The sequence below is a fragment of the Pseudophryne corroboree genome, chromosome 6 (assembly GCF_028390025.1).
Source record: "Pseudophryne corroboree isolate aPseCor3 chromosome 6, aPseCor3.hap2, whole genome shotgun sequence".
Lineage (NCBI taxonomy): Eukaryota > Metazoa > Chordata > Amphibia > Anura > Myobatrachidae > Pseudophryne > Pseudophryne corroboree.
The window spans coordinates 341,794,606-341,814,848 of record NC_086449.1 but is presented as its reverse complement, the minus strand read 5'-3'; the positions used below and the strand labels follow the sequence as shown (position 1 = coordinate 341,814,848).

The window sequence follows — 20,243 nt, the reverse complement described above, 5'->3', positions numbered from 1 at the left end:
ACATGATAATAAATTAATTGGATATCTTTCTTATGTTCACTATACATACTGCTTAAATTGATCAGACACTGCAACATTTATATGTTATTTAATATATAACATTTTACAATGTTTTATTCACTTAAGGCCCGTACACATTGGCCGATATATTGGCCGTTCTCTTGAACGGCCGATATATCGCGGGACCGTCGGCCAGTGTGTATGGCCGATACATCTGTGAACTCCGTCATTCACAGACGAATCGCGTCGGCCCCGCAGCACAGCCGACGGGCAATATATCTACCGATATATTGGCGCATCGCTGTGTGTGTACGGCGGTCGGCCGCCCGCCCGTACACATGCGGCGGCCGGCGGTGATTGACAGCTGAACTGGGCGGACATGTGTACACGGCCGCCCAGTTCATGACGTCAGTCCCCGACGGATCGGGCAGTGTGTATGCACAGCACACTGCCCGATCCGTCCATAGATATATCTGCAGATCAATTGATCTGCAGATATATCTTTCTAGTGTGTACCCACCTTTACCCTCATGTCATGAATACTTACTAGAGGCCACTGGCTACAACTAAGAAGAAATACTAACGTTGGGCTGATGAGGCTATGACGTAAAAGGTCAAAGGAAGCATGTTCTGACTTCAGTTTCTTACGTACTGTATACATGACCTTTTACAGAACAAACTCAGTGGTTAAGAAACAAATTCATGTTTGTAATGTATGGTCATGAAATAAGGGTGAGGCCTATAGCGCAGTGTGACAAAAGGTCCTTTCTGTATGGAGAAATGTCAGGCATGTCTTTTACCTACAGATTAAAAAGCAGATTGCTTAATTTATGCCTGTAAGCACCTGCCACATTATTCTTACCTGCTAAGACTGTTCTTACACCTTACTGATGCATGTTGTCGTTTTTTTCTGAAGAAATAAAGGGGAGATCCGCTGCCTTGTATTAGAAGAGCTAACCATTAACATTAGTTACATCTCTGTCACCATTGATTAGGGAGGATACATTTTAATAGCAATTGAAAATAAATTTTTAGGCTTAGCGTCGCTTTAAAATTTCATAGTTTTTTTTATTTATTTTTTGCTATATATTATAGCTTCAATTGTGGAGAGAATTGGCACGATCCAGTTAAATGTAAGGTAAGTGGAGGGAAAATCTGTTTATTTATTATTTACTAACAGTGTCTTATATAGCGCAGCATATTCCGTTGCGCTTTACAATTAAAACAACAGTAATAGAACAAAACTGGGTAAAAACAGACTGACATAGAGGTAGGAAGGCCCTGCTCGCATGCTTGCAATCTATAGGGAACTAGGCATAGATACACAAGGATAGATGCTATCTATTGCATAATGGTCCACCAGATTGCTTAATGGATTGTATGATGATACCCCGCAATGTTGGCCAAGTGTCAGGAGGGTGTGAGAGTAAAGAAAGACAAGATATGTGATGTTATGTATACTGTACATAGAGGATGTAATTAGATAGGGAAGCACTGAAGGTTATGTGGGTGGGTCTGGAATTTGATAGGCTTGTCTGAAGAATGTGAGTTTTCAGGGAACGTTTAAAGGTTTGGAGACTAGAGGCGAGTCTTATTGTGTGTGGGAGGGCATTCTACAGAGTGGGTGAAGCCTTGATAAAGTCCTGTAATTTTGAGTGTGAACAAGTAATGCGTGTGGATGAGAGACGTAGATCTTGTGCAGAGCAGAGAGGTTGGGTAGGGAGATATTTTGAGATGAGTGAAGAGATGTATGTTGTTGCAGTTTGGTTAATAGCCTTGTATGTGAGTAAAAGTATTTTATATTTAATACGGTAGAATACCGGTAACTAATGGAGGGACTGACAGAGCGGATCTCCAGAAGATGAACGTCTAGCGAGTAAGATTAGCCTCGCAGCTGCTTTCAAAATGGATTGTAGTGTTGAGAGCCTATGTTTGGGAAGACCGGTCAGGAGACTATTACAATAATCAGTGCGGGAGATAATGAGAGCATGGATTAGAGTTTTTGCTGTGTCTTTTGTGTAAGATATGGTCGTATTTTGGATATGTTTCTTAGATGTATGTAACATGATCTTGAGACAGGTTAAATGTGGGGAACAAAGGACCGTTCAGAGTCGAGAATGACACCTAGGCAACGAGCTTGTGGGGTAGGGATGATTGCCGAGTTCTCAACAGTGATAGAGATATCAGGTTGGAAACTACTATTGGCCGGTGGAAATATAATAAATTCTGTTTTGGAAATATTAAGTTTGAGGTGGCGAGATGTCATCCAAGATGAAATGGCAGAAAGGCATTCAGTGACACGGCCCAATGCAGAAGGTGACAAGTCAGGGGAGGATAGGTAGATTTGAGTATCATCCGCATACAGATGGTACTGAAATCCGAAAGAGTTGATTAGTTTGCCAAGAGATGTGGCATAGATAGAGAAAAGTAGAGGACCTAAGACTGAGCCTTGCGGTACTCCAACTGAGAGAGGTAGCGAAAAGGAGGTGGAATCAGAAACGAACACTGAAGAAGCGAGTAGATAGGATGAGAACCAAGAAAGGGCTGTGTCCTGAATACCTAGGGATTGTAGTGTTTGTATGAGAAGAGAGTGGTCAACAGTGTCAAAAGCAGCAGAGAGATCCAGGAGAATAAGTAGAGAGTAATGTCCTTTAGATTTAGCAGTGACCAAATCATTCACTATCTTAGTCAGTGCTGTCTCTGTGGAGTGTTGGGCACGAAATCCTGACTGAAGTGGGTCCAGTAGGCTGTGTGAGTTAAGAAAGTGTGTGAGGCGAGTGTAGGCAAGTCTCTCAAGTAGCTTGTAGGGGCATGGGAGCTGAGAGATGGGACGGTAGTTTGAGAGAGAGTTAGGGTCAGAGTTTTGTTTTTTCAGAATGGGAGTTATCACTGCATTGTATAGAGAAGGAAAGATACCAGTAGACACAGAGAGTTTACAGATTTTCATTAAGGTTGGGATGAGCATTGTAACGCTAAGCAGTGTATGATTATGACTTAATTACTATGTACACCACAAAGATCATGGATTTCAGACTCTTTAGGGAGAAATAATGGGTGGTCCTGGGCATAAAGGGCAAAGTAGAAGAAATTGGAGAGTAAAACCCATTTCTATTTCCCACAGTGGTTAAAAAAATGGATTAAAAAGTGTGACGACGACAGTGAGACATCAAATTGGATTGCAGCTAATACAAAGGTAGGATTCGCACTACTGACAGTGATCTAGATTTCAGTATTGTAGTCTAAATCACAAGTTTTATTTCCACTACTGCTGTACTAATCTGATAAAAACTTCCAACAAAAATGTAGTCACAAATATACCCTTGAGTGGACATTCTATTTATTCGATGTTCGGCTTAGTAACATTTTACCATTCTGTTCCTTGTGTGTCCCATTTTCATGCCTTTTCCCAGGAATGTCCCAAATGTCACGTGACAATAGAGAAGGATGGGGGGTGCAATCACATGGTATGCCGGAACCAAAACTGCAAGGCTGAATTCTGCTGGGTGTGCCTGGGTCCTTGGGAACCACATGGCTCTGCTTGGTAAGGGAGAACATAAGCAATGTATGAATCCTGGTGGTGGTGATGAAATTTGTGATTGCCTCTGTGTGTTAATCAGTTGGAGAATATGTTGACTTCAGTTGGTGGTTGTTAATGATATAGCAACCATATAACAGATTTTATTTTGCCATTATTTAAGCTCAAAAAGGACACAAGTGTGAAAAAGTAAGTACATCCTTGCTGTCCATATAAATAAAGAAGATAATTTTGAGCCTGGTGCTTCTAATCAAGTGGAATTAATTATTTGTTTATCAGGTTATGCTTCCACCCCTATATAAAAGCAGAACCTTTGGCAGTCCTGTATAGACCATTCATGTTTGCTCTAATGCAGCGTCAAGGAGAAAAGACATTTTCAGTTACTTCAGAAAAGCAATTGTTTCTTAAGCCTCCACTAGGGGGCACAGGGATACACTGGGTATAGCTAAGGATAGACTAAGCACCAACTAGTTAACTATTTTTTCCCCATCAGCCTAGGCCTAACTCTTCTCTATACCCCGCCCCCAGGCGGCACAGAAGAAACAACATTTCTAGAAGAATGTCCTCTGTACACATGAGGCCAAAATGGAATTGTTTGATATTAATGCTCAATGCCATATTTGATGAAAAGCAAACACAATGCAGCTCCACAAGGATCTCATACCAACTGTCAAGCACTGTGGAAGAGGAGTGTTGTTTTGCAGTCATAGGAGCTTGATGCCTAGCAATCAGTGAGCCCAGCATGCTTTATATACTGCTCTATATTGTCAGAGGATTCTAGAGGAAAATGTGCACCCATCTGTCCAAAATAAAAATTTTTAGAGGTGAACACACCCCAATTCCCGGCGCAAATTAGTCAGTGATAATTAAGTTGATTAATTAAACATCAGCTGCACACACTAAAAGGATTAGCTAAATCCTCAAAAGACTGAAACAAAGAAAAAGAAAGAAGTGGTGCGCTTCATATAATGTGTATCTTTATATTTAAATATAATTTGGTGTCTGCTTTTACTCAAAGCTGAAAAAAAAAATAAAAAAATGACTATTTGCGCTATAATATCAGGTGCGTATATGAAATGAAAACACTTCTGCAATCTATAACTTCTGTTTTTTAATTCAAAAATTAATTTGTATAAAAACATAATACATATGCATATTTTAATATGATCTCACCTAATTCCTAAAAGAACCTCTAACGATAATGCTACGATAAAACATCCAGTGCAAAGAGCGTAATTGGAAACAGTCTCGTATATTATATTACTGTGAATAAATGTAATCTTCCCACAAGTGTATGTGATGTTATTCCAGCATATAAAACTCAGTCTTTTTGAAGAGAAACACAATTGCTTTTAAATGTTATCCCACAGTCTATATACTGCTTAAATAGCAGATGTATGCAGCTTACCGCCGCAGCCGTGTGTAGGGATATTTGGGGAGTTGCTCGCTGTGCACAGCGGCCTGTGATGTTCTCCTCTCACCCGTTAGCGGTAGCTGCGGTGTTGGCGATCCTCACCCCTCAGAATGCTGTGGCCGCTTGTATGTGGACGTGTGCACGTCGGACTCCCAGTCTCACCTGGCTAGCCGCGTCCCTTTTGGTGGTGGCTTAGCCGGAAGAGTAGGTGCGTGGAGTCTCGTCGCTCGTCCTTTACTTATTGCAGCTTTGAGTAAAAGCAGACACCAAATTATATTTAAATATAAAGATACACATTATATGAAGCGCACCACTTCTTTCTTTTTCTTTGACCCATCTGTCCAAAACCCAAAGCTTAGCTGAATTTGGATCATGCAGCAGGACAATGCTCCTAAGTACAATAGCAAATGCACATCCAAATGACAGAGAGAGAAAATCAGTTAACGTTTTGGAATGGTCACGTCCAGGCCTCATAAGCTTTGTGATACTGAGGTGGGTCCTTAAATGATTGACCTCAAACATCAGTGAACTGAAGCAGTGTTGTAAGGAGGAGTTGGACAAAATTCCTCAGCTAAGATGTAAGAGAGAGATAAACTCGTACAGAAAAAAAGACTTCATGTTATCACTACTGAAGTGTGTCCTGCAAGTTGCTGACTCATAAGGGTGTATGTTTGTTTGTTTTTTTTTGTTTTGTTTTTTTTTTACACATGGCCTCCTCATGTCGTTTGCTTATTTGTTAACTAAGGGCCTGATTCAGAGTTGCAAGCAAAGCCAAAAAGCACACAACTGGGCTGATATAACGTGCAGATAGAGTTAGATTTGGGTGGGTTGTGTTCAAACCGAAATGTAAATTGCAGTATAAAAATAAAGCTGTCTAGTATTTGCGTGATACATAGAAAAGCAGACAGTATTTACCCAGCACAGAAAAAATTGAACCCACCCAAATCTTTCTGCTCATTCACCTGCTGTGCAACATGGTTTTTGCCCAGTGTTGTGCTTATTGGCTTTACTTGCAACTCTGAATCAGACCCTAAATCGGGATTTAGTTCAACGTTTCATTAGTTCAATTCATATTATTATCAGGATACAGAATAGGGCATACTTACATGTCTTTATAGTAGTGCACACCACAAGTGAATGTCAGCGTCTGGGCTGGGACTGCACACCCACCCCGTCGCCGAACTGCTGATGTCATCAAACAGGGACCATTTAGCTGATTAATTAGAATGCAAACCATCACCATAGTGATACAAGAAAACAATTCACATTTACCACATGACTGTTGCTTCAAGGCAAATCCAGATATCTGATAACATAAATCCAGATTATGAAGCTTAAGACTTCTCTTAGGAAAATTTATGTTTATACCACAAAATAGATACACTTAGAACACTAGTGCAACTTATATTTAGATGCACATCTTCAAGATGACACATTATATCTAATTACTGGCCTCACCCATTATAAATAAAAATATCTCTTAAGGTATTATCTAAAGCTAGCATATGTAATGCTGTCATTGAGACCATTGGGTTGTAGTGTATTTAAATGGTGAATCCACCATGCTTCACACTTTAACAATTGGATAGATCGATCACTTCCCCTCATTTTACAAGCGACTGTGTCAATCATTCTACACCTTAAAATGGATGTTTCAATTACATAAAATGATGGGCTCGAAGCAGACATGATGAGCAGCCCATATTGCAGCTCAGTGGTTACCCATTCGCTCCTTAAATTTAGTTTTAATTTTTTCCTATGTAAGAATAGCCAGATGTAATCATTTTGTTTATCTGAGTAGTATTTGCAGGGTCATGAGGAGTTATTTAAACTTGGTGGGGGGGCTGCTGTTTCCAGAAGTTCTGTCAATGAAATTACAGTTGTGTCTATTGATCCCTTGCACAGGTATAACTGTAATCGCTATAATGAGGATGATGCAAAAGCTGCTCGAGATGCACAAGAGGTGAGTCTTATATAATATACTATCTTAATTGGTCAATATAGTTCTTGCACTTGTGTAACAAATTTTCTGTGTATAGGTTTTTAATGATGTTTTAATATTTCAATAAGCCCTCGGTGACATCTCTGTACTTAATAATACAGCACTGGGGAACTTCACTGCTCCTTGTAATCTGTGGGTGGAGGTGAAAAGGCTATATATATATATATATATATATATATATATATATATATATATATATTTCTCTAATGTCCTAGTGGATGCTGGGGACTTCGTAAGGACCATGGGGAATAGACGGGCTCCGCAGGAGACAGGGCACTTTAGAAAGAATTTGGATTCTGGTGTGCTCTGGCTCCTCCCTCTATGTCCCTCCTCCAGACCTCAGTTTGAATCTGTTCCCGGACGAGCTGGGTGCTACTTAGTGAGCTCTCCTGAGCTTGCTAAAAAGAAAGTATTTTGTTAGGTTTTTTGATTTTCAGAGAGATCTGCTGGCAACAGACTCTCTGCTACGTGGGACTGAGGGGAGAGAAGCAGCCCTACTCACTGAAGATAGGTCCTGCTTCTTAGGCTACTGGACACCATTAGCTCCAGAGGGATTGTACACAGGATCGCACCCTTGGTCGTCCGATCCCGGAGCCGCGCCGCCGTCCCCCTCGCAGAGCCGGAAGACAGAAGCCGGTGACAGAAGCAAGAAGACTTCGATGTCGGCGGCAGAAGACTCCAGTCTTCATATGAGGTAGCGCATAGCACTGCAGCTGTGCGCCATTGCTCCCACATTACACCCACAGACTCCGGTCACTGTAAGGGTGCAGGGCGCAGGGGGTGGGCGCCCTGGGCAGCAATTAGAGACCTCTTTGGCAAAAGTTTACATAATATACAGTTGGGCACTGTATATATATATGTATGAGCCCCCGCCAAAATTGTACATGAAAGCTGGACAGAAGCCCGCCGTCGAGGGGGTGGGGCTTCTTCCTCAGCACTCACCAGCGCCATGTTTTTTCTCCCCAGTCTCTCCCCTGCAGTTACACGGTAGAAGAGGGTAAAAAGAGAGGGGGGGCACATAATTAGGCGCAAAAATCAATCTAAACAGCAGCTACTGGGTTAACATTAAGTTACTGTGTTATTCCTGGGTTAATAGCGCTGGGGTGTGTGCTGGCATACTCTCTCTCTGTCTCTCCAAAGGGCCTTATGGGGGAATTGTCTTCAGATGAGCATTCCCTGAGTGTGTAGTGTGTCGGTACGTGTGTGTCGACATGTCTGAGGTAAAAGGCTCCCCTAAGGAGGAGATGGAGCAAATGTGTGTGAGAGGGTGTCTCCGTCTGCAACGCCGACACCTGTTTGGATATGTGTAATTAAGTGCTAAGGTGAATTTATTGCACAAAAGATTAGAGAACAGACAGGAAATGTACCCATGTCTGTCCCTATGTCGCAGAGACCTTTAGAGTCTCTCAATGCTCACTATCCAAAATAATAGACACTGATATCGACACGGAGTTTGACTCCAGTGTCGACTACGATAATGCAAAGTTACAGCCAAAATGGCAGAAAAGTATTCAATATATGATTATTGTAATAAAAGATGATTTGCATATCACTGATGACTCATCTGTCCCTGACACAAGGCTACACATGTTTAAGGGGAAGAAAGCTGAGGTAAATTTCCCTCCTCTCATGATGAAAAAGAGCAGGAATCTCCAGACAAGAGACTGCAGTTTCCCACAAAGAATTCTCAGGCAGTATCCTTTCCCCACTAGGGCTAGGATATGATGGGAATCTTCCCCTAGGGTGTCACGTTTGCCCAAAAGGTAGCCCTGACGTAACATGGTACACTACTCAGACCGGCGATTGTGTCGGCATGGGTTTATAGCGCTGTGGCAGCGTGGACAGGTACCTTATCAGCAGAGATTGAGACCCTAGTATGCATATATGTATATATAGAGATATATATATATATATTAAAGATGCTGTCTTAAGAGATATGTATATATATAAAACATGCCCAAAGAGACATGAGTATACTGGGTCCTAGAGTCAAAGCTATGTCGATTTCTGCTTGACGTGTCCTGTAGAATATGCAATGGACAGATGATGCCGACTTAAGAGGCATATGGAAGGCTGAGGATTGTGTGGAGAAGGGTTCTCGGACCTGGTCTCCACAGCGATAGCTGGTAATTCTGATATTTGCCTTATATTCCTGCACAGCCTAGGAAAGCACGGCATTATCAAATGCAGCCTTTCGAATAAAGAAACAAGAAAGTCCGAGGTGCGTCCTTTCTTGCCAGAGGCGGGGGCAGAGGAAAGAAGCTGCACAACACAGCTAGTTCCCAGGAACAGAAGTCTTCCCCGGCCTCTACAAAAATCCACCGCATGTCGCTGGGGCTCCACAGGCGGAGCTAGGCCCGGTGGGGGCTCGCCTTCGTAAGTTCAGCCACAAGTGGGTTCACTCCCTGTTAGATACCTGGGCAATAGATGTTGTGTCTCAGGGATACAAGCTGGACTTTGAGAAGATGCCCCCTCACCGACGGCCCTGCCGGTTCCCCCCACGAGAGGGAAACAGTGTTAACTGCAATTCACAAATTGTATCTTCAACAGGCGGTGGTCAAGGTTCCCCTCCTTCAACAAGGAGGGGGTTATTATTCGACCATGTTGTAGTCCCGAAACCAGACGGTTCGGTCAGACCCATATTGAATTTAAAATCCCTGAACATATACCTGAAAAAAGGTTCAAGTTCAAGATGGAATCGCTAAGAGCGGTCATTGCAAGCCTGAAAGGGGGAGATTTTATGGTGACTCGGGATATAAAGGATGCATACCTTCATGTCCCCATTTATCCACCTCATCAGGCGTACCTCAGAATTGCGGTACGGGATTGTCATTACCAATTTCAGACGTTGCCGTTTGGTCTCTCCACGGCCTTGAGAATATTCACCAAGGTAATGGCGGAAATGATGGTGCTCCTGCGGAAGCAAGGTGTCACTATTATCACGTACTTGGACGATCTCCTCATAAAAGCGAGATCAAGAGAGCAGTTGCTGAACAGCGTATCACTTTCTCTGGAAGTGTAACTGCAACACGGCTGGATTCTATATATTCCAAAGTCGCAGTTGGTTCCTACAGCTCCTCTGCCTCTCCTAGGCATGATCTTAGGCACAGACCAGAAAAGGGCTTATCTCCCGATAGAGAGAGCTCAGGAGGTCGTGACACTGGTCAGGAATCTATTAAAACCAAAACAGGTGTCAGTGCATCACTGCACTCGAGTCCTGGGAAGGAGGGTGGCATCATACGAGGCCATTCCCTTCGACATGTTCCATGCGAGGACCTTCCAATGGGACTTACTGGACAAGTGGTCCGGATCACATCTTCAGATGCATCGGTTAATCACCCTATACCCCAGGGCCAGGGTGTCTCCTGTGGTGGCTGCAGAGTGCTCACCTTCTCGAAGGTCGCAGATTCGGCATTCAGGACTGGGTCCTGGTGACCATGGATGCAAGCCTCCGAGGGTGGGGGGCAGTCACACAGGGAAGAAATTTCCAAGGGCTGTGGTCAAGGCAGGAGACTTGCCTTCACATCAATATCCTGGAACTAAGGGCCATATACAACGCCCTAAGTCAAGCGGAGACCCAAGGCGGCACAAGGAGCAGGGTGGCGATGGTAGAAGCCACCAGAATTCTTCGCGGGGCGGAGAATCACGTAAGCGCACTGTCAGCAGTGTTCATTCCGGGAGTGGACAACTGGGAAGCAGACTTCCTCAGCAGGCACGACCTCCACCCGGGAGAGTGGGGACTTCATCAAGAAGTCTTCATGCAGATTGCAAGTCGGTGGGAACTGCCACAGGTGGACATGATGGCATCCCGCCTCAACAAAAAGCTACAGAGATATTGCGCCAGGTCAAGAGACCCTCAGGCGATAGCTGTGGACGCACTGGTGACACCGTGGGTGTTCCCGTCGGTCTATGTATTTCCTCCTCTTCCTCTCATAGCCAAGGTGCTGAGAATCATAAGGAAAAGAGGAGTGAGAACAATACTCTTTGTTCCGGATTGGCCAAGAAGGACTTGGTATCCAGATCTGCAAGAAATGCTCACAGAGGACCCGTGGCCTCTGCCTCTAAGACAGAACTTCTGCAACAGGGGCCCTGTCTGTTCCAAGACTTACCGCGGCTGCGTTTGACGGCATGGCGGTTGAACGCCGGATCCTAGCAGAAAAAGGCATTCCGGATGAGGTCATTCCTACGCTGATAGAGGCTAGGAAGGACGTGACTGCTCAACATTATCACCGTATATGGCGAAAATATGTTGCTTGGTGTGAGGCCAGGAATGCCCCTACGGAGGAATTCCAGCTGGGCCGTTTCCTTCACTTCCTACAGTCGGGAGTGACTTTGGGGCTGAAATTGGGTTCCATTAAGGTCCAGATTTCGGTCCTATCCATTTTCTTTCAAAAAGAACTGGCTTCTCTTCCTGAAGTTCAGACGTTGTAAAGGGAGTGCTGCATATTCAGCCCCCTTTTGTGCCTCCAGTGGCACCTTGGGATCTTAACGTGGTGTTGAGTTTCCTGAGGTCACACTGGTTTGAGCCACTCAAAACCATGGAGTTAAAATTTCTCTCGTGGAAGGTGGTCATGCTATTGGCCTTGGCTTCAGCTAGGCGTGTGTCAGAATTAGCGGCTTTGTCACATAAAAGCCCCTATCTGGTTTTCCATATGGACAGGGCAGAATTGCGGACCCGACCACAATTTCTGCCAAAAGTGGTGTCATCTTTTGATATGAACCAACCTATTGTGGTGCCTGTGGCTACTCGTGACTTGGAGGATTCCAAGTTGCTGGATGTGGTCAGGGCTTTGAAGGTTTATGTAGCCAGAACGGCTAGAGTCAGGAAAACTGAGTCGCTGTTTATCCTGTATGCATCCAACAAGCTGGGTGCTCCTGCTTCAAAGCAAACTATTGCTCACTGGATCTGTAACACGATTCAGCAGGCTCATTCTGCGGCTGGATTGCCGCTTCCAAAATCAGTAAAAACCCACGCCTCAAGGAAGGTGGGCTCTTCTTGGGCGGCTGCCCGAGGGGTCTCGGCATTACAGCTTTGCCGAGCAGCTACTTGGTCAGGTTTGAACACTTTTGCAAGGTTTTACAAGTTTGATACCCTGGCTGAGGAGGACCTTGTGTTTGCTCATTCGGTGCTGCAGAGTCATCCGCACTCTCCCGCCCGTTTGGGAGCTTTGGTATAATCCCCATGGTCTTTACGCAGTCCCCAGCATCCACTAGGACGTTAGAGAAAATAAGATTTTACTTACCGGTAAATCTATTTCTCGTAGTCCGTAGTGGATGCTGGGCGCCCGTCCCAAGTGCGGACTTCTTCTGCAATACTTGTATATAGTTATTGCTTAAATAAGGGTTATGTTGTGGTTGCATCAGGGTTGATCTGATGCTCCGTTGTTGTTCATACGGTTAACTGGGTAAGTTTATCACAAGTTATACGGTGTGACTGGTATGAGTCTTGCCCTGGATTCCAAAATCCTTTCCTTGTACTGTCAGCTCTTCCGGGCACAGTTTCTCTAACTGAGGTCTGGAGGAGGGAGGAGCCAGAGCACACCAGTATCCAAATTCTTTCTTAAAGTGCCCTGTCTCCTGCGGAGCCCGTCTATTCCCCATGGTCCTTACGGAGTCCCCAGCATCCACTACGGACTACGAAAAATAGATTTACCGGTAAGTAATATATATATATATATATATATATATATATGCTCTCTGTTATGCTCCTGAAGATGTGCAAACCCTTTACTGTTGCCGAGTGCTCGCCCACTGTGTACATTGTTTACTTTGACTCAAAGCGGTCACCAGTTTACCTTTTTTTGTCTCTGCCTTGTACTGACGCAGCGATCCAGAGCAGCCTTACAGAGATACCTGTTCTACTGCAACCGTTACATGAACCACATGCAGAGCTTGCGATTTGAGCACAAGCTGTATGCCCAAGTCAAGCAAAAGATGGAGGAGATGCAGCAACATAACATGTCATGGATTGAAGTGCAGTTTTTGAAGAAGGCAGTGGATGTGTTGTGCCAGTGCCGTTCCACCCTTATGTACACTTATGTTTTTGCGTTCTACCTCAAGAAGAACAACCAGTCAATTATATTTGAGGTAAACCCTACGCTTATTGTCATTCAGTGATGTAGGTCTTTGTGGGTGTGTATCTCTGTCTGTCTGTCTATCTATCTATCTTATCTATTGAAGATAGACTGCCTAGTAGTGGCATTAGTGATTCATTCTACCCCAATTACAATTTGGTGAGAATAAAATACTTATTGCTGCTTATCTTATTTGTTGTTTCTTTGGCCATATGACCCACCATAAAGATCAGCATATATAGAATAAAACAAAAGAAAACCTAATGAGCACTGTCTAATCAAATGACGCTGCATTAGAAAAAGAATTAAGATGTTTTAACCAAAATTAGGCAATTCTTAAGGGGGGTACACACGGAGCGATTTTTGCTTAATTTCTAAGCAATCTGACTAGATTGCTTAGAAAAGAAACATACATCGATCCGTGTGTATGCCCCGTCCCGCACGTCGCTATTGCAGGCACAATCTAGTTAGGTTGCTCACTTCACCGCTGTGCGAAGTGAGTGACCCCTCATCCCCCCAATCTCAATTAGTCCAGTGATCATAGAACTATAGGATGACAAAAATAGAGAGAAAAAGAAATAGCAGTAATAGTGTATGAAAGTATAGATGTTGCATGAATACAATTATTATAGTGACCTGCACTGTACTTTGTGTCCCTGTTAGAGGTCAGAGACATTAAAGTAGATATTTATATTTACAGAGGGTGCTAAGCACTCTAAGGGCTATCCTGTAATAATACTGACAAAGCGTGGAATGTTACTTAGTTGAACGTTATGGGTCTGCTGCAGAGTTGGCCACAGTTGCAGATGTAGTTTTAGTTTATAAAAAAGTTATTGGGTGCATATGCAAAATGACAACTGTTTTATATTGCATGCACATACACATATTTTTAGCCATTTATTTTATTAGCAGCAAACACATTCTGTATTAGGCATCAGTAAAACTGCTAAACATCTATAATGTAGCAAAATCAACCCCTGCCTGGTGTACGAGAAATTGTTTGCTCATGCTCAAAAGCATAACATATGCCCTAGTGACAAATAATCCCTAATAAGTGCCACTGGAACATTGGCAAGCAGTTTGCGGTGCTGGAACCACCATCATACACTTTTTACGTCTGTCGGACACCTGCAAATTATATGGGCTTTTCATTTGACAGAATCAAGCACATCTGCAGACGGGCATGTGTGTACCCACCGTTCTCTGCTTGCGCATAGCTTAATCACACAATACACACTATGCAAAATGTTGTTATACTCATTCTGCATCAGCTCAGATATCTTTACTATCTTTATATTACCAAAATTATATTTTAACAGAATTATATTCAATTTCACAATGCATAATATTTCTAATATAAATGAAAGTGGTGCAAAAAATTTAGAAACAAATGTCCTTATTAAAAGTAAGGCATTTTAATCTTTCAATATTTAAGGAAGATACATTCTTGAGACTCTCTGGTGCATCATGTTAATCTACTGATTTGATCATGATTTCTCATATGTTCTAGCGATATTGAGGAATAGTGTATTTTCAGGTCTGTAACTGCTTTCCCTCTATATCCCAAACCTGCAGAAGCCTCTGTTTTAGCTTAAGTTCCCTGGTAGTGCAGTGGGTTTTATATTTTATTTCTCTTTCATCCACTAAGGGACACTGGAGTCTTATACAGTAGGGGTGTGAAGCTTGCAACCGGAGGTATAGCACAATCTAAAAATTAGCATTGTCTGCAAAGCCGGCTCCTCCCCCTTCACATCCCTCATCCCCCAGTTTGAAAAATTGTGCTGGAGTTACAGCACGTGGGAGCATTAAGATCCTGACTAAAACTCTAAAGATCTGTAATAAGGGCTGTGTCAACCTAACAAAAAGGGGGACAAGGCTGCTTAATATTGGAGAGACAAAGATCCTTTTTGAAGGGAACTGCATCTCTCTGCAAGGAGATCCTCTAATCCACACAGTGAGTACTGGTTTTATAATAGGGTCCATGTTAGGTTTTTATTTATTTATTTATTTTTTCCCCTGTCAGCATAACGTTTTTTCTATTTAAACATGAGGTCACCACAGCGGCGCAGCGGTCACCAGCGAGCAGAGACTGAGCGGGGCTGGAAGAGCACGCCGGGGGGGATATGAGTAAGTCTCCCACACTAAGCAGCCGCTGACCAGCGCCGCTAGCGGTCCCGGAGCATGCAGAGAGGGCAGAGACAGATCATTCAGCCGCGTGAGGGAGGAGACGAGCAAAGTGCAGCTACGGGACTTAGTCAGAGCGGTCCCGAAGCGCGCGTGGTGGGGGGCAAAGACGCTGCAGTGATTTCCGCGCGGCTGAGGAGATCCCTCAGCCGCTTGCGGGAACCTGCACCAGTACATAACGAGCGCCTCCCCATATATATAGAAATCTATAGTGACAGGCTGCAGTACTGTAAGCGCTGACTAGTGAGGTATAATAGATAAAGTTTACCTAGGAATAGAAAGGAGATTTGTAAATTCCCAAAATTCTTCAGTGGCGCCTATTTTAATTATTCCTAAATGGCGCCATTCTAAGGGGCAGGGATTAGCCCCTTCCCCTCATATAGATACCAAGAGGAATGGTTATTGTAGCAACAGCTCCCTCTGCTGGTGAAAGTATATATTTAGAAAAATACTGTGAGGATCTCCTGAACAAAATAATTCTACTTTACCATTTATATATTCAAAGGACTTCTATTACAAAGATCATGAAGAAAATACAAAGAAGCAGGCAGATACCAACTCTACCATCGTAGCTGATTTACAGTTGGGGTGTGAGGGTCGCAAGTCGGCTGGCGTTTTTAATTATTATTATTTTTTATTTATTTTTGTTATTTCTTTATTCTTGTCCTGTTCCTTTTGCGATATAAGGAAAGAGAGTAATTCCAGCCGGATCCGATACCTTTGCTTCCGTTATCTATCACATTCTTTCTTTTCCTAGTTTAAAGGGCAAAGCGCTGCGTAGTACCCTGGTAGGGTGTTTAAACACAACCAAGACCTCCAAGACCTGTTATGTTTGTACGAAATGTAACAAGAAGAGCACGCGGGTTGGCAGCACCGGGGTGTGCGACTCCTGCTTAGACAAGGAAGCTACACCTGGGAGCAGTGCTCCGTCTAGGTCATGGGAAGAAAATCTTGCAGATAGAATCTCCAAGGAGATGGCGGAATCACGCAAGCAGCAATCGGAATGGGCTACGGGATTCTCAAAAACGATGGGAATTTTTTTTCATCAGGTTAACACCGCCCGCACAAGCAGAAACAAATGTGCGCAAGGCAGTTAAAAGACCTCTTCCTATTGTACCACAATCAGAGGAGGAGGAGGGTCTTATTATTGATACAGAGGAAGGTGAGTTGATTGAATCTAACCTAGATGCCGATTCTCCGGAAGAGGACACGGCAATCTCGGGTCTCAATTCCTTAATTGACGCGGTAAGAGATCCTAAACTTTAAAGTGGAAGAAGTTAAGGAGCCAGAGGATTTCGAATGATTCGAATCCCAAAAGCCGCGTTTAGCAGTGTTTCCCATTCCTACATCTCTCCAATCTCAAATGGAGGAGGCTGGGAAGAAACCTGATAAACGCTTTCAATTTCCAAAGAGGTTTCAAGTAACTTACCCTTTACCTAAAGTTGTAATGGATAAGTGGGAGGAGACTCCACCAGTAGTGGATACTTCCCTAGGAAGGTTGTCAAAAAAGACAATCTTACCAATACCTAATATAACGACTTTAAAGGATGCTTCAGATCGTAAGGTTGACACAGCTTTAAGGTCAATTTTCGTAGCAGCAGATGCGGCACAGAGACCTATGATCGTCTGTGCTTGGGTTAACAAGGCCATGGGAGCATGGTCTGGGCGTATTGTACAGGCTATTGAGGAGGAAAATAGCTTGGAAGAAATTACCCAACTGGCGGAACATATTCGAGAATCAGCTTCATACCTGTGTCAAGCCTCAAAGGATATTAGCAGGATAGCATCGCACATGTCCGCATCGGCCATATCGGCTAGACGGATTTTATGGCTCAGAGAATGGCGAGGAGACTCTGACACCAAGGTGGTGGTGGAATCCATCCCCTTTGGGGGTGAAATGCTTTTCGGTCCAGAGTTGGACAAGTGGATTTCACAAGCTACAGCAGGGAAGGTCCACCTTTCTGCCAACTCCTTATACGAGAACCACTCCACAGGTTAGGAGAGGTTATTCGGGACCAATGTTTAATTCATTTAGCTCACAGTCCTTTCGAGCCCGAGGAAGAGGTTTCGGTACACAAGCACGTGGAGGCAGAGGTAGAGGCCGCTCACAGTCAACGACCAGAAAGCAGGATAAACATGCTGACAAGACCATGGCATGACGGCCTTCCAGCTCACCTGGGGTCCCCCTTGGTGGGCACGCGTCTGGAAGGTTTTCGGGACATCTGGGCCAAAACCTCACCAGAACTTTGGATAAACAACATAATTTCCCAGGGGTACAAACTGGATTTTCAACAAATGCCTCACAGTCCATTTTTTTACAACGGGATTGCTTCGGTGCCCTCAGAAGGCAAGGGCACTTCTAACAGCAATTCAGAAATTGCTACGGTCAGAGGTCATTATTCCAGTTCCCGCCTCGCAGAGAGGAACGGGTTTCTATTCCAATCTTTTTGTCGTGCCAGACGGGACGGTCAGACCGATACTCAATTTAAAAGTTTTAAACCAGTTTCTAAGGGTGTACAAATTCAAGAATCAATCCAGTCGGTCATTGCAGGCTTAGAACAAGGCGAGTTCAAAGTATCCATGGACATAAAGGATGCATATCTGCATATCCCAATCTGGACTCCTCTCCAGGCTTACTTAAGGTTTGCACTGGTGACGGATCACTACCAATTCAGGGCCTTGTCGTTCGGTCTATCATCAGCCCCAAGAATCTTTACAAAGATCATGGCAATCATGGTTGCAGGATTGAGACTGTTGGGGGGGTCACGATTTTACCTTATCTAGACAATCTACTGATCAAGGCATCATCTTAGAAACAGCTGATCAAAGATGTTCAGACATTTCATCAATTTCTCATTCAACATGGGTGGATTGTGAATTTCCAGAAATCCAACCTCATGCCTACTCAACGGATACAATTCCTCTGTCTCAACTTGGACACGGTTCAATTGAGAGTATTCCTACCAAAGAACAAGGTCCAGGACCTACAGAGATTAGTAACTCTGGTACTGAGGACACAAACGGTTTCTCTAAACCTCTGTGCAACTTCTCGGGAAGATGGTGGTGTCTTTCAAAGCTCTCCAGTACGGCAGACTTCATTCCCCACCATTCCAGATGAACCTCATTGCTCAGGGAGCAGTTTTGCACTGGCTTCTACATAGAAGAATCCGACTTCCACCGCGCATACAAACCTCCTTAATTTGGTGGTCGTTGCACAGGAATCTCGCAGCAGGCAAGAGATTCAGCATTTGGGATTGGAGGATCCTGACAACGGACACCAGCGTCAGAGGTTGGGGTGCCATCGTAGATGAACATCCGTTTCAAGGCAGATGGATGTTACTGGAAAACAGCCTACCCATAAACATTCTCGAACTCAGAGCAGTTTACAATGCGCTTCTCTTAGCCGAAGACCTAGTCATGGGTCAACACTTAAAGATACAGTCGGACAATGTCACGACGACGGCTTACATAAACCGTCAAGGAGGAACAAAGAGCAGGATGGCGTTAAAAGAAGCCACAAAGGTCTTGTTGTGGGCAGAAAGGCGAAACATCATCCTCTCGGCAGTGTTCATTCCAGGTGTGGAGAACTCGGAAGCAGATTATCTCAGTCGCCAGGACATGCATCCGTGAAAGTGGTGCTTACATCCACGGATTTTCGACATCATGGTGAGGAGATGAGGTCTCCTCAAGTAGACCTAATGGCATCTTGGCAAAAACATCAGCTGCCCAAATATGCGTACAGAACAAGAGATCCAGCAGCGGAAGGAGTGGACGCATTAACACTTCCTTGGTGTTACAGGAGGGTTTACATTTTTCCACCTTTCCCACTCATACCCAGGGTTCTGAAAGGGTGAAACGAGAACGAGTGTGGGCAATTCTGATCGCACCACATTGTACCCATAGGAGTTGGTACTCCTACCTGCGGGGGTAACTAGCGGCAGATCCTTGGCAGCTACCTCAGAGAGAGGACCTACTGTCTCAGGGACCGTTCCTACACCCAGACCTGAACAGGCTATGTTTAACGGCGTGGCTATTGAAACCCGGATCTTAAGAAACAGAGGGATACCAAGAACGGCCATTCCTACGATGCTTGCTGCTAGGAAGCCGGTCACAGCCATGCACTACTACAGGATTTGGAAGAAGTTCATGGACTGGTGTCAGGAACGTGGGGTATCCAGACTTCTACTTTTCCTTCAGGCCGGTCTAGATGTAGAACTGAGGCTGGGCTCTCTGAAGGTTTAAATTTCGTCTCCATCCTATTTCAACAGCGGTTAGCATCCTTGCAGGAGGTTCAAACCTTTTTACAGGGGTTTCTGAGGATACAGCCCTCTTTTCGTCCTCCCACTGCGCCGTGGGACTTAAATTAGGTGTTGGAATTTTTGAGATCACCAAATTTTGAGCCATTGGCAAGAACAGACCTGAAATAATTCTCTTGGACAGTCACGTTATTGCTTGCCTTGGCCAGAAGGGTTTCTGAGTTGGGAGCCTTATCGTGTAAGAGTCCCTTTTTAATTTTTCATGAGGATAGGGCAGAACTCCATACAAGAGCAGATTTCCTTCCTAAGGTTGTTTCGGAGTTTCACGTAAACCAGCCAATAGTGGGCCCATCTTTCCAGGGTCTCGCAGATGGGGACGTGTCCTTGGATGTTGTCCGAGCTTTACGGGTATACGTACAAGTTACGTCGTCCTTCAGAAAGTCGGACCATTTGTTTGTTCTTTATGATGGGCCAAAGAAGGGTTGGCCAGCATCTAAGCAGTCTTTGTCTAGATGGATTAGACTTGCCATTCGGCAAGCTTATATTTCCTGTGGCAAACAGGTTCCGGGTCAGACGGGTGCTCATACCACCAGATCAGTGGGTGCCTCGTGGGCAGCTGCCAGAGGTGCTTCCACTACTCAACTTTGGAGAGCGACGACGTGGTCCTCAGCCCACACCTTCACAAAATGTTACAAGTTTGATACCTTTGCGTCCGGAGACTCCTAAGTTCGGACGTTTAGTTTTGCAGGCCACCGACAGCACTCCCTCCCTGGGGGAT

At 44.2% G+C, this 20,243-nt stretch overlaps 1 protein-coding gene across 2 annotated transcripts in view; it reads left to right on the top strand.

Annotated features, from left to right (window-relative positions):
* ARIH1 (ariadne RBR E3 ubiquitin protein ligase 1) overlaps positions 1–20,243 on the top strand; it is a 141,248-nt gene that overhangs the window by 90,531 nt on the left and 30,474 nt on the right. The window contains exons 8-12 of one of the 2 annotated variants that reach the window (XM_063926487.1): positions 1,096–1,138; positions 3,122–3,193; positions 3,411–3,541; positions 6,855–6,912; positions 12,772–13,038. In XM_063926487.1, coding sequence (XP_063782557.1) covers positions 1,096–1,138; positions 3,122–3,193; positions 3,411–3,541; positions 6,855–6,912; positions 12,772–13,038 — 571 coding nt within the window. The remainder of the gene's footprint in view (positions 1–1,095; positions 1,139–3,121; positions 3,194–3,410; positions 3,542–6,854; positions 6,913–12,771; positions 13,039–20,243) is intronic. The other variant, XM_063926488.1, reaches the window with a different exon arrangement.